General features: G+C 44.5%; 1 protein-coding gene across 6 annotated transcripts in view; it reads left to right on the top strand.

Annotated features, from left to right (window-relative positions):
• TMED8 (transmembrane p24 trafficking protein family member 8) overlaps window positions 1–13505 on the top strand; it is a 33061-nt gene extending 19556 nt beyond the window's left edge. For 4 of the 6 annotated variants that reach the window (XM_060295110.2, XM_030831882.3, XM_030831883.3 and 1 more), the window contains exons 4-6: window positions 1744–1870; window positions 2274–2579; window positions 3836–13489. In XM_060295110.2, coding sequence (XP_060151093.1) covers window positions 1744–1870; window positions 2274–2579; window positions 3836–4053 — 651 coding nt within the window. In that variant the 3' untranslated portion in view covers window positions 4054–13489. Of the gene's footprint in view, window positions 1–1743; window positions 1871–2273; window positions 2580–3835 lie in introns of all 6 variants that reach the window. The other 2 variants (XM_060295113.2, XM_030831887.2) reach the window with 1 other exon arrangement.
• The last annotated feature ends 1162 nt before the right edge of the window (window positions 13506–14667 follow it).

The raw sequence follows: 14667 nt of genomic DNA, 5'->3' as shown, positions 1-14667 counted from the left end.
GGGCGCACATTCTTACTCTCTCTCTGAAAAGCACTAGTTTGTGACAACAGAATTCAGATGCATTTGGGTGGGTTGGAATTAGAAAGCACTGTCATCTCAGGTTTAATTATTTGGGGAATGATCATGTGTATCCTCCCCAGGGCCCATCACTGTACTAGGACCCAGTAAGCATCTATTCAAATAATGAAGTGTTATAATGAATGTTCCCATGTTGTCTAAAATCCACTTGATGTGAGGAAACTTCAACCATTGGATTATGTGTTGGTCTCAGTTTTCTTGTGGTAGATCTACTCGGTATTTATGGTAAAGATTCCATAGAAATGGTACCAGTAGTAGTGGTCTCCCTGCCATGGAGGGATGGGTTGTTCATACCATTATTAACATATATATTAGAATAACAAATGGTGTCAGTAAAGACAATGCCGAACATTATAGTTACATTTGTATGATGCTTTAGAGTTTACAAAGCATTTTTATCCATAATATGTCATGTACTCCTGAGAACAACCCTGTGAGATAGGTACCATTATGTCCCCAATTTAAAGATGAGGAAACTGAGGCTCAGAGCTGTTAGTGACTTTACCAAGTCTATGCAACTAATAAGTTGCAAACTAAATCTTTTGTTTAACCTTCTGTAAGAGGAAGGACTCATTCGAGCAAGTTAGTCAAAGTCTGATTTACCTCATTTAACATTGGAAATAAGAGCTGAAGAACTTAACTCTTCAGAAACAGATATTATGAGAAAATAGTCTGGGAGGGTTACAGCATTCATTTATTCATTCATTCATTTATTGCAAATATAAGTCTGATTCCTTAACTGGACTGCTGTCTCACTGATGTGCTCTTCCGTGTTGGCAGTAGGCATACATTTCTTCTTGAGTTGCTTGTCAACTGCTTGGAGAAGGGGCAGGAAATTAAGTCATAATAGCATGAAATAGGGGAATGGTAATCTGAGTGGTTTGAAGTGAAACCCACTAGGGAGAGACTTCAGGCTCCTGCCATGGGTCAGTGAGGGCTTTGTGAGTATCGAGTGATATTTGCACTTACATGCAAGTTAGATGTCAGGCAGCAAATATACTGTTTAAATGCAAATCCTGGGGCTGGTCTAAGGTGAGATTGTGATTATTTATACAACATTGTTAGTGAATGAGACAACCTATAGGGTGAGACATCCAAGGTGTGCCATGGGTGAGAGAGAGAGACAGAGACAGCCAGAGAGTAGGAGCCAGATTCTCTCTCTGCAGTACTTTGGTGAACTGATTGACAGTGACCTGGAAGTAACCTGTGGATGGAAATTGTAGCAGGAGGATGTGTGGCCGAGTGAAGGTTGAGCTAAAGCCCAGATCCAAGAGCTGTCCTGAGAGGAGCCGAAGGGAGAGACTGTGCAGGCATGGCCCAGAAACGCTGCGCCCAGAAATGCTGTCGATGGAAAAGTCAGTAGCAAATTTTGAGGGTGATCTTGGGCAAGGATTTTATGAAGGGTCTGAAGTGGGAAAGTTGCAAAAAGCAGGAGAGAACAAGAAAGAAGCTTTAAACTAGGGAACATGTTGATGGCATTAAAAAAAGTGGGTAGAATTTATTAGCAACCTGTGGCTGGAGGAGAGAGCAGGAATGTTGACTAGCACTCAGACTGTGAGTTGGGAGAGTGGAGGTAATAGGGCAGGGGAGGCAGCCTTCAGGTGGAAAGAGGCTAATTGGAATCTGCCTTTATATATGTCCTGTAACCAGAGTTCTCTTGTGCAGATGGCCAAGTACCATGGTCTGCCAAGGTCTGGGGACATCGTTATGATCCAGTCTGAGCACACAGGAGCTGTAGATATTCTTTCAGCTGATTTGGAATCTGCAGACCTTCTGGGGGACCACAGGAGAGGTGAGACCTTTGGGGGTGTGGAAGGTGTTTTTTGTTTTTTTTTTGGTTCCCAGTGGGTACTTAAAGAAAGGCAGGCAGACAGATGGAAGGAAAGAAAGAAAGGAAGGAGAAAGCATAGGATTACATAGGTGATTATATTACAAAAGAGGAAAAACAGCTAGTATCTGAATATTACATTCTGGATAGAGTACCAGGTATATATATGGTACGTAAAGAGACCTATTTCTTAAGCTGAGTAGCTGACACACCTCAGGGCAGTGCTCTCTCCTTCCTTGTGAAAAGAAGTCAGGGAAGCCAGTAGGAAGAATGTCTTCGACTATGGCAACCTCCCTAAGCAAAATGCCGGGTGTGGCAGCATTTCCTCCGGGTCTCTTTCTCGGTGGTGAGCTGCCTGTCCTTTCAGTCTCCCCGCCTCTGATAGCACCTCCGTGCATCTGGACCTTTGCCAAGATGAAGGAATTCAAAAGCAAGCTGGGCAAAGAGAAGAACAGCCGTCTGGTGGTGAAGCGGGGTGAGGTGGTGACCATCCGGGTACCTACCCACCCAGAGGGGAAGCGTGTCTGCTGGGAGTTTGCGACCGATGACTACGACATTGGCTTTGGAGTTTACTTTGACTGGACCCCTGTAACCAGCACTGACATAACGGTGCAGGTCAGTGATTCCAGTGAGGATGAGGATGAAGATGAGGAGGAAGAGGAGGAGATTGAAGGTAAATTTAATTTTAACATAATCTGCAGTTTCCTTTTCTGTCTCAACCTAATTTGCAGCGATCACTTCCTGTGTTGTACCAGTCGTCCTCTTCCTGAGAATGCAGGTGAAGAATCCCTTTCAGCATGGCAAGCTAAGTTGAGTGATGCAGGTCAAAGTCAGACCCTCAAAGAACATTCTGGTGGGGTGGTTTTGATGCCTTAGTGGAAAGCTTCTTTTCTTTTTAATCAGTACCTAGCCATGTCCCCCAAGATCTCCTTGGGGACAGGGATAGGTTGGGGGCAGGAAAAGGGGTGGATCCGTGCTGGTGTATGTATGGGCAGTGTTTTTCAGATCACATGTATAAATCTGAGATTATTTTATGTTTCTCTCTTACTTGTGGGATATTTACATTTATTCTTGGTCTGGAACCAAACTGAGTGATTACAATTTGCTAAATGTACCCATTCTCTCCGCCCTCCAAACTGTCACAGCTGGTTGACAAGAGCAGTTTTAAAAATAGTCTCTGTGCTCTGTTCCAGCTGTTACTTGCGGCGCCTGCTCACATGGCCCTGAAGCCGCTTTTTTCTGTTTGTTTGTTTTGTAGTGTAAGAGTAGGTTCTAAGCATTAGCCTTATTCCTTTATTTTCCCGTATAATCTTACGGGAAAGATTAAGTCATTAAGTCATTCCCTTAACTTGCTTCTTCATGGAAAAGCAAGTCTGCAGGGAAATCTGCATGTGTTCAGGAAGGAGGAGAACCTCAGATCTTATTTGCTGCCCTTCCGGGGGACCAGTAGGAGTTCGGGGTCACTCCATATAGCACTTTCAGCATTTCAGCACTTTTCCACATTTCCTACCTCCTTTAGCTAGTTCTTTTACCTGTTGGATGAAAAGATGTCAGAATTTTCCCTTCTAAGTATCTTTTTCTCCCCCTTGGAAATTTCCAGATACTCTTGGAGCTAGGAAGGCTCTATAAGGCTAAATCACTGTTTCTCAGTGCAGATACTATTGGCATTTGGGGTGAGACACTGCTTTGTTGAGAAGGTACTATCCCTATATTTAGCACTCCTGGACCCTTGAGCACTAAATGCCCGTATCACCCACTGGTCACTCTGATGGCCCGAAGGCCACCAGACATTTCCAGATGCCCACAGGAGGGCAACAGTATCTCCCCTGGGTGAAAGCCACTGGGTTACCTGGTCCATCTTTTCACCCTCAGGTAGGCGTATTTGGTCTCTGAACTCATATCCAGGCACTCTGCCTTTTGCTCATGCAGACCCTGTCCCAGCTGGAGACGTGGAGCGAGGCTCCAGGAGCTCCCTGCGGGGCCGCTATGGGGAGGTCATGCCCGTGTACCGGCGGGACAGCCACCGAGACGTGCAGGCCGGCAGCCACGACTACCCTGGCGAGGGCATCTACCTGCTCAAGTTCGACAACTCCTACTCCCTGCTGCGCAACAAGACTCTCTACTTCCACATCTACTACACCAGCTGAAGGCCCGCTGGGACAGGGGGCAGGCGGTGTTTGCTGGCTGGAGCAGGCTGCCAGCTGGGGCCTCTTGTTTTGGATAGGCAAGAGCTCCCGACCCTCACGCCCTGGCTGGCGTGCCTGACTGTTGACCCCATGTAGCTTTTCCCCTGCCCAGGCTTCTGCAGATGGTGGTATAGTGCCCCTGTTCCGTGGTCCCTGACTCACGCTCTTCTGGCTTTAGACTCCAGCAAAATCTCTCTGTGGAGGAAACCATCAGGCAAAAGCCTGAAAGGAAGTTGGGTGTTGCGTTTTAAATATAGTTTTGTTTTGGTACAAGGTGTATTATTTCAGTTGCTGTTCTCTTCTCTTCCAGAGCTTTTATTGCAGATGTGTTTAGTGGCACCCACTCTCTTCACTTTTTGAAAGGGCTGGAAGAGAGCAAAGCACATTGTCCATGAAGGAGCCCAGTTTCCTGGATGGAGAAAGCTCTGTCCAGCCTCTCACCACTGCCATATTCCCACCTGCTGTTTCTTTGTGGTCTCTAGCACAGGCTGGGAGCCCTCACTGCCTCTGGAGGGGTGTTATTAGTCCTAGTGGTTTCACTCCACCTCTTTCTCTCCTCTTTTCCCTTTTCTAAGTCTGTGTCTTTGCCATTACAGCAAGAACTTCCATGCAATCCAAAATGATGATCACTGTAGTCTAAGGTCTTCTGGGAAGAAAAACTGCCTCCAGTTTTTCACTTCCTATTTCAAGATGCACTGGTGGTCGAAGGCGAAAGGGTAGAAATTAGGTACTGGATTGATGTCAGAACCCACATTTTTGAAAGTCAAGTATTACTAAATTATTTTTTTTTGTATAATCGAAGAAGGAGGGGTACAGTCTGAGAGAGGATGTTAAAAAAACAAATAAAACAACACTCCAGATTTCCCACGACTGTTTTTTTTTTTGGTCTTTAGGAGTGTTATTTAGAAATTTTGCTTTGGAACCAGTCATATTTCCAGAGTTTCTGGATTTAGGTTTCTTGCGTTGAGGGCTCAAAACTTTTGGTGTTCAAAGTCTCTCAGGAAAGGTGATAATGAAACTTCACTGTTGCTGCTGGTGTATTTGTTCTTTAGTCCCTGGCGACTGCATTTTCCACCCTGTGGGCCCTGAGGCCCAGGGTGCTGCAGCCACTGTCACCAGAGCAGGGGGGTGCCCAGGGCCCCAGCGGAGGAGGGGGCAGAGAAGGGACCACTGCGATTATCTGTACCTCCTTCTTTCTTATCCCTTGTGTCAAGCCTGTTACTGCCTTAGGATTTTGAGGAATAATTAGATTTATTTATTACTTTATTTATTTTTAAAGCACATTTCATTTTGCCTTTGAGACAGTTTCCGTCTGTTTCTCAGAAGGCTTCCATCTGCTCTGAGCCATTGAGGGCACCTCTTCTGTGGAGTTAAAGCTGGCGATTTCAGGAGAAGTGGGGAAGGGATAATGTTCCACTCCTGCAGGTCAGTCCTGTAATGCTTTGGGAGGAGTCTGCCCCTTCTCAGATGGATGGATTACGCCAGCTTACCCCAGCGCTCCCTGTTAGGAATTCTAGATTGTGAGGGAATCTGCCCATTTGCCCCAGATTGTGCAGAGGACTTGACTAGCCAACCAGAGGCAGCCTGTGATTCTAGGACTTCAAAGTCCTTTGCCTGCTCTGAGGAGTCAGCTTCTTCACGATGTTTCCTTTAGCTCATTCATTCCTTGTGTGGGTGCCTCACACCAAGTTTTCCCTCTGCACAGAAGCAGAAACTCAAAGAACAGGGCTTCTCACAATAGGTCTGTAGTGGCACCTACGTTATGAACAAAGGGTGATACAGCCGCACCTTCTGTTCCTCTGGGGGCAAAGCCCCAAGTAGGAGAGGATGCTGTGGACCACCATAGCATCCGCCTCCTCTGAGCGGCCTCATACCTCCATTATTTTATATTTGAGTGCATTTTATAGAGGATTATACTGGCCCAAATTTATATACCTTGTAAGAAGTTAGAAATTATTTTAGTGACTGCCTATTTGGGCAGTGAAAGCAAACTTGCTCTGCGTCATCCCATCTGGTAACTGTATGACTGCTCTTTTCATCACTGAAGTTGAATCACGCCTTAGCTAATTGAGTAGAATCTTTATAAAATAATTTTCTACTGAGCTGTTCTCCAGTCAGCTAAAGCCTGGCTTATTTTTCCTGTTTATTATTGACTTCTGACATTCTCTTAAAATGGAGCTGTCAGGCCATTGGAAGCTCCCTGGGATAACATTTATTGTTGTTTATTTTTGCCATCAAAGCCTGTACTTACTTTCTTTGGAATCCTAGTTCTGTTGCATCAAGGAAGCCTGAGGGACTTGTTCCCATCGCCTCTGTGTGCCTCTCATTGTCTGGTCCCTTTTGAAGTCCTGGACATTGTTACATTTCATTCTGTACTGGTGTGTCATTAACAAGTCAGTGCTTCTTTGATCCATTCACAAAAAATAGGTAAATTAATTCACCATCCAATTAATTCACTATCCTATATTAAGTATCTGAAGTTAGTGAACTTTAGGGACAAAATATTACTTAACAAACACAGGTAATTACTGAGAATTTCATAGTCCACCAGACCCTAAGAGGTAGTCACTTCCTTAGTCTCTCCCTATCTGAGTTTACAGAACCAAACAATCTAATGAAAATCATTGCTTTCACCTTCACCGTCTTCTTTAGAGGATAAATAAGTATTAACATACAATGGAAAGAAGGTACTTCACAGTAGGAGAGAGCCTGGAAGTCTCTCCACAGAGTGGCTGAGTTCTTAAGTTTCTTCAGTTTGTTTAGTTTTGCTACTTTGTTGAGAGACGGGGCTTTTAGAAAGTTTAGAGTATTAATTTTTCCCAACATTTTACTTTAAAAAATTTTCAGCAAACAAAATTTAAAAGAGGGCTTCCCTGGTGGCGCAGTGGTTAAGAATCCGCCTGCCGGGCTTCCCTGGTGGTGCAGTGGTTGAGAGTCCGCCTGCTGAGGCAGGGGACACGGGTCGTGCCCCGGTCCAAGAAGATCCCACATGCCGCGGAGCAGCTGGGCCCGTGAGCCATGGCCGCTGAGCCTGCGCGTCCGGAGCCTGTGCTCCGCAACGGGAGAGGCCACAACAGTGAGAGGCCCGCGTACTGCAAAAAAAAAACAAAAAAAGAATCCGCCTGCCAATGCAGGAGACACAGGTTCGAACCCTGGTCCGGGAAGATCCCACATGCCGTGGAGCAACTAAGCCCGTGCGCCACAACTGCTGAGCCTGCGCTCTAGAGCCTGCGAGCCACAACTACTGAAGCCTGCGTGCCTAGAGACCATGCTCCGCAACAAGAGAAGCCACCGCAATGAGAAGCCCACGCACCGCAACAAAGAGTAGCCCCCACTCTCTGCAACTAGAGAAAGCCCGCGCACAACAATGAAGACACAACACAGCCAAAAATAAATAAGATAAATTTTTTTTAAAAAAAGAATGTTTAAAAAAAATTTTAAAAGAAGTATATAGTAAGCACCCTTATGTATATCCAGCACATAGATGTTAAAATTATAAACTGCTAATTTTTAAACAAAGATGATTCTGCCATTCTGTTCCTTTTGACAGGTATTCAATAGAGTATGTTCCCTGCACAGACATAAGCTCTCCTATGTCAGAGAGCTCCTGGTTTATTAGCAAAATTATTTCATTCAATGCCAGTTACCTGGGGAGGTGGTCCTCATAAAAATGTTTCTTGGTCTCCATCTTTCAAAACTCATGCTGTATTTCCTCTCTCCCTCAGGCTATAATTTCTAATGTTTTCTTCTCTACCTGGCATGTCAGAGTGAAGGTAATTGTGAAACTGCTCTGGAAGGACTTTATTCTAGTCTCTGTTGCTTTCCAACACATCCTCAGGACTCTGAAATTAAAACTCAATCCTCAGATAATATGTAGCTTTAAAAGGGAAGTAGGTAGCAACTTGAAATTAGGCCATTCTTAGTTATTTTTTTCTTAATTGATTCATGCACTTTAAAAATATTTTTATCTGTTATTTAGGAAAGAAAACCTTAGACTTTTAAAAAGTATATATTATCCCTTATAATATGTATATGGAAGAGTTAAACCTGAAAGCTCACTGTCTTATCTTGATCACTGGGTTTAGATATTGTTGTAAAACATCATTTAGAGAAAATACATGTTTGCATGTTTTTGATGAGCCCTATCCAGTCCCTCTTTGAAAGAATTAGGTGAAGCCCAAACGCTAAAGTCTGTATTTTTGTATTTATTTTAAGACTGCTTTTCTGCAAAAGGTTGCCTTTTAACCCCAAAGTATAAGGTTCTAAGGTACAGAGCTGAGTGACCCTAATATTTACACAAAAGGCTATTGTTTTAGAGGAAGGGGCAAGAGTGAAACAGTTCATGCAGCTTGTGAACTGACTTTTTATATTGATAGTAAGGAATGAAAACAATGAGAGGAAGAGAGAAAAGCTATCAAATGTATCCCAGAATTCTGCGCATATCCTGATTTTGTGTAGTTCTTTAGTTTGCATTTCATCCGTTGGAATTGTTCTTTAAGCCAGAAGCCTCACTGGTTCTCACTGTGCTTGTTGGAGAAATCCCAAACCTACCTGTCTTTTCCAACAGGATCGACTTTAGAAATATTTTTCAGTAGGTCTCCTCTGCTAAGTGTAATCCTGACCTGAAGATTGATTTCATCTCTATATTCTCTGAGACTTGTGAGTCCAGTGCCATGAAAAAAGATGGTGAGTTTAGAAAGTGGCTAGGAGGAGTTCCAGCTGTGTCACTGGAGCCTCAGTTGGTTTTGACTATGGCTAAAAAGGGATGACACAGGTTAATTTTGACCAACATCCCAGAAGAGCCTCAAGCCACAAGAGTGTGTTTGTGAACAAGCTCTGCCATCTGTAGGCTGACTTCCCTGTGAGGTGTAGGAATCGCCATCTTCTTTAATCTGTGTGGGACAGTCATACACACAGCAGGCAATGGGACCAACCAAACAGACACAGTTTGTCCTTCCTTTTAGAGCTTCCATTTAGAATTTCTCCCGGGTCTAAAAGGTCCAAATCAACCACTTTAACTAGTCTCTCCACCTGGCCAAAAGTGTAGACCTTTTAGAAACCTGAATTTGCTAGAAAAGGAAAGAGCACCATCCATGTAGAATCTCAGTGGTTGAAAAGGGAAAGTGAGTTTCTGTCTGAAGGAAGGTGATTTCATTTTTTGTTGTTGTGAGGGGTAGCTTGTTAAGGGATTTATGCTCCTTAGAGAGCAAGTCATTGTATTCATCGTATTTGATTGTGCCCACGGAGCCATGATGCCTGATTCTTCGGGGAGTCAATAGGGAACAGGTGTCTAAAGCCAGTCACAAGTTGGGTGCTCTCCAGCAATCCAGTAGATGATGAATATTCCTATGGCCAAAGTCCCAATTTTCATGCACATGGGATCCTGTCCCTAGGCCTTCATTTCCACACAGCTGAGAGGTGAAGAGAGGGACGAGGCCCCCCTCCACTTCTCTCATTTATAGTATTGTTTAGCACTGGCAGCATGGTATCCAAGGCCTCAGTTTACCGGTTAATCAGAATTAAATAATAACATGAGTAGATAAAGGCGATCAACCTAGGTTGGAAGTAGGGCTGAGGAGGGATTATGACTTATAGTCCCACATTGGGGTAGCTGGGTAACTCGTGTATGACTGTGTGGTTGGAACGCTTATTAACTTTACCAGGTGAGTGCAGAGGATGTGATAATGCTATGCTGATGAGGACGACAAATTAATTGAGTTGGCTAAGAAACAGAGCAAGGCCTCCATCTACGGGAAGTAGATTCTGTCACCGGCTGTGAGTGGAATCTCAGAGTGAGCGTGAGCTCTGCAGGTTCTCAGAGTCTGGCTTCAGAGCCCACTGAAGGAACCAGTCTTCTGTGGGCAGTGACTCTGGCTTTCTGCAAAGGAGAACCTTCTGGGAGTTGGTTCCTGGTGGTCTCTTTTCTGGGAATGGGTGGAGACACCCCGGCAAGAGCTGCTTTGGCTCTCTTGGTACCTGGTTATGGTCAGTGTTGCCCCTTTCTCTGTCCAACCAGTCCAGCACCTGTGGGCATTCCTTTGACATCTACCCAGTTATTTAGGTAGTGAGGTTAGGGTAGGATTTGGGACCCAAAGGGTGAGAGAACCTTTGCTAAGTATTGCGTGGCCAGATTTCAGAAATCACCGCTCCCTCTGGGGTGTTGCATGTCCCTGCTGGAACCAAGAAGGCCAAACAAAACTCCTCCTATTTAAAAGTCTTATCACCAACCTGGGAAAACCCAATTAATTGCCTAAAGCCTTGATAGTGGGGTTCATTTACAGTCAGTCCCTCAAAAACTAAGTCCAAAGGCACAAGACTCTGGCTTTGAAATTATTTGTAGTCCCAGTCACTGGTTTGAACTCATGATCTGATGTCTTTTAGTCCCCCAGGCATGTGGACCAGAGTTCATTTCATGGCTGTTCTTCACTCTTAAGAGATAAGGAAAAGGTGCCCCAGAAGTCTAGAGATACAGACTTTTTCAAAATTAAATTCCACAGTTTTCTGTCATTTTAAGCAGAGAGTTTTGACTTATCTAGGGATAAAATAATATATGTGAAATGATTTCCAGGGGACAAAATGTATTTTCTAAATGTTCTGATATAGGGTCATGAACAATTGTTAAGTTTTGGTTTGAAATATTATAGTATATGGGATTACAGAAGAGCCCTTAACTCACCGTCATGTAAAGGAGCTCTCTTCCTGAACTCTTTCTCTCACTCAGGTTTGAAATGCCTCATCTGTAATGTTACCTGTAAGTGACTGTTATTGTTGGTTTTCAGGTTCAGGCAAGAATCATCTGGAAAACATTATCCTAATTCCTTCTCTCATATCCTAAGCAGTACATTTTACTAAGAAATTCTGTATTAAAAACACTAGCAGCCCTTTCTGAGATTATTGTCCCATAAATGGATTTGTTTTTATTTAATCAAGTTGAATTATTTCCATTTAGCCATGTTCAAGAGCAAGTAGAGTCTGGAGAAAGCGATCCAGTAACCCATGGATCTGGTGCACCCATTTCCCTTAATAATGAGAAGTGTTTTGAAATCCCCAGAAGAAAGCTGCTTTGTAATTAAAGTGATGGATTATAAGGAAGCCAGACTTTGGGTAAGGATTTTCCTAAACTACTTTATGCCGTTTAGCTTATGTTTCTGAAAGGCCTGCTTTGGTGCCATGCACTGAGATCTATCAGTTGATTGAAAGATGATCACGCTTTCTTGGTAAATATTTAAGCAACTGGCAACCACAATGGCATTCTTTCCTTATCGTTCTGTATCGTGCACTGATGCTGACGTTACAAAAAGGGGTCTGGAAGGGAAACAGTGTCACAGTCTTTTCTTTAAAATCAAAGTATCCCAAGCGATCGTTTATTGAGGTCAACTTGTTTTACATGTACCCTATCATGAGGAATGCTGTCAGCATCTCCTATGATTTCTAAGAGCTCTTACCGAAATTGTTATTTGTTATGTCCTGCTGAGTGGTTTTTCCTTTAAAACACCATATTTTTACCACCCTGTGGCACTGAATGTGTTGCTGAGATACATAGATGATACTGAGCTATGGTTCCTGAAATAGCTCAGTTCTTGTGTTTTATATTATGTAACAGTTTCGTGATGCTTTTGTGCATTCTTTGTCTTCTCTTCCGAATTTTGAAATCTGTCATAAATAAACTTTTTCACTATTCACCTGAAACATTTGAGTTATATCTTTTTTTTTTTTTTGCGGTACGCGGGACTCTCACTGTTGTGGCCTCTCCCGTTGCGGAGCAACAGGCTCCGGACGCGCAGGCTCAGCGGCCATGGCTCACGGATGCAGCCGCTCCGCGGCATGTGGGATCTTCCCGGACTGGGGCACGAACCCGTGTCTCCTGCATCGGCAGGCGGACTCTCAACCACTGCGCCACCAGGGAAGCCCTTGAGTTATATCTTAATGAACGTGACTTAGAGTTAAAATTTTTTTATTCATCTCTCGTCTGCATCTTAAGAAAAGTATTCTTTAAATCTATACCAGTTATTTTATAATCTATTATTAGAAAAATTAAGAAAAATGGAGAATGAGATTAATGATAGATCTTTCATCTGCATTTAAATTTATGGCTGAGTATGAACTGGGATCTGGGTTTGGCCCAAGGGCAGAAAAACTGGGTTTAGAGTAATGATTACTTAATAGAATATTACTGAGTTTTGTTAGTATTTGGTCCCCAGTGATGTTCATTTTCCAGTTTACTGACTTACTCTTTCAAATTTGGAATTAGTAGTTTGGACACCACGGTAATCATTTAACATAGTCTAGGTGATATTAATCCAGCCTACTTTCATTTACAGAAATGACACCATAAGGTATCTTTGACATCCCTCAAAATGTTGCCTCTGCACATCGTTGGTGCCTATTACAGAACAGGAAGGACTCACATCTGAGCAGAGAGGGGTGCCATTTAAATATTTTCTTCGGCGATATCTGTGGTCTAAGATGAGCCTGTTAGATCTTTCCCTGCTTTCCTTTGCCACATATTTTAGAGGCTGATGTATAAAGGAGGAAGAGATCTGAACTAATTGTGAGTTAAATGAGTATACTCTTCCCACCAAACTACACCACAAGCAATAATGAAAAGCCCAGGCAGACTACACATAGCAGGGGACCTTTAATGCCTTGTGTTTGGGTGAGCCAAAGGTAGTGTGTCACTGCTGGCACAGAACATACTGGAGACTATTGCTAACTTTTCAAGGCACTCGTAGCTGCCGTATCACTGACCCTGACATAGTTCAGGATCATATAAATTTGTGCAGGCCACACACTGCAGCCTTGACATCCAGCCTGATGTTCCTTAGCCCGTGAGGTTCTGGCTACACTCAGCAGCCATCTTAGTTCAGGTATTCGCCCAGATGGGATGACACCTGCTTACGACCTTGGAATCAAGAGCTAAAAAGGTTATCTTTAAAAGTTAGGAGGAGCCAGTAGAGTGAGTACTTATCTTATGAATATGTGTCCAGGTACTGTCCACCACCTGCTTGTCCAGTAAGTTTACTACTTTCCTTAATGGTTATATAAAATTGCTTTGGAATAAAATCGTATGTATTTAACTTTGTTCTCAAATATTTCCTGGCAGCACCCCCTTCCTGCTTTCATCCTTCTAAACTATTTGCCAGGACTTACTACTTCCGTAGAGTTGGAAGATCCTCCACATCTAATTACCAGCATCAGGCCACTCCAACGTCTGTTCTTCATCCGCTGTGGCCACGCCCACTGCGGGAAGATGGCAGATCATATCTCCCTGCGGTCCCTGGCGTCCCAAGATCAGGTGTCTGTGGATCGTTCTTCACAGATCTAACAACTGATGTGGAAATGAAGAAGGACCTGACTCACCATTCAGTCAGCCTTTGGGGAGAAACCCCTCCTGGAAAACATCCTCTGAATAGGTGATGGTTTTTGGTTTGAGAGATACATCTGACCCCCCAAAATAAGAATTTATTTGCAGACTTGAGGGAATTGCGGGGGGGTCGTTTTTAAAAACCCTTTATAGAAGCTTAATTATTGCTAAGCCTTGGAGCCATTGTCTGACCTCTAGAGAAAAGTCTATGCACTTGGGGAAATATTTGCTCCTTCATGATCTTCCAGGGCCCTGAAAGAGGAGAGAGACATTCAGGGAGGGAGGGGGTAGCCAGCCACGGTTGTACGGGAAGGATATCTCTCAGTTTCACATGCATTCATGGAGCAGGGCTAGTCATCTTGCTTGGTACTGGGGCAAGAGAGGTCAGGAGTGTAGCCCTAGAGGAGCTTGAGGGAGCTCTGCTCTCACGCAGGGAAGAAGGCTTAGTAACGCTGCATTCTCTTACTCCTCAAAGCACAGCTAAGTTCCTCTGGGAATAGAGAAGAGGCTTCTCTTCTCTCCCGTGTATCCAGTCCCAGGTCCTGGGAGGATGGTTCCCTAAGGGCAGGGGCTACAGTCGGCCAAATCCACGTTACTGAGCAGCAGGGCAGCTACGCATGTTGATGACCTGGACCCCACGGAGGCCCCGGGCCTGGAACATGTGATAGCCTCTCTGACATAAAACTGCAGGCCCAGAAATCCACAGAGGCTCTTCTTTCTCATGCTGTGGTCATTCAGTGAGGCCTCAACTCTACTCATCCCACTGCCCCCCCGCCCCCCCCAGTCCTTCCCATCCCTCAGGGGGTCCTGAGCCGGTGGCTCCCTTGGGCCTGCCTTCTCTTGGCAGCCCTTCTGAATCCATCCCCCCAGGTCCCCTCACCTCTACAGCCCCAGCCCCCAAAGGCCACAGGAGACTCCAGAAAGTTCCGGCAGGCCCTTGGGAGCTGAGTTGGTCCTGCGTTAGTCTTCTCCTTGGCTCCAGGTGAAGAAGTCAGCAAGGCTGGCTCCCAGCCCTGGCCTGGAGACCGGCTTGTGTTGCTACACACTGTGTGGAGAGCTCTATGGCTTAGGTTCTAGCTTTTTTTTTTTTTTTTTTTGGTCGAACCGCACGGCGGGGCCCTAGTTTCCCAACCAGGCATCACCCGGGCCCCCTGCAGTGGAAGCATGGTGTCCTAACTGCTGGACCGCCAGGGAATTCCCATGGTTCTAGC

This window comes from Globicephala melas, chromosome 2, assembly GCF_963455315.2.
Source record: "Globicephala melas chromosome 2, mGloMel1.2, whole genome shotgun sequence".
In the NCBI taxonomy this organism is placed as follows: domain Eukaryota; kingdom Metazoa; phylum Chordata; class Mammalia; order Artiodactyla; family Delphinidae; genus Globicephala; species Globicephala melas.
The sequence above is the reverse complement of the archived record's forward strand: the minus strand, read 5'-3'. Positions and strand labels throughout refer to the sequence as shown.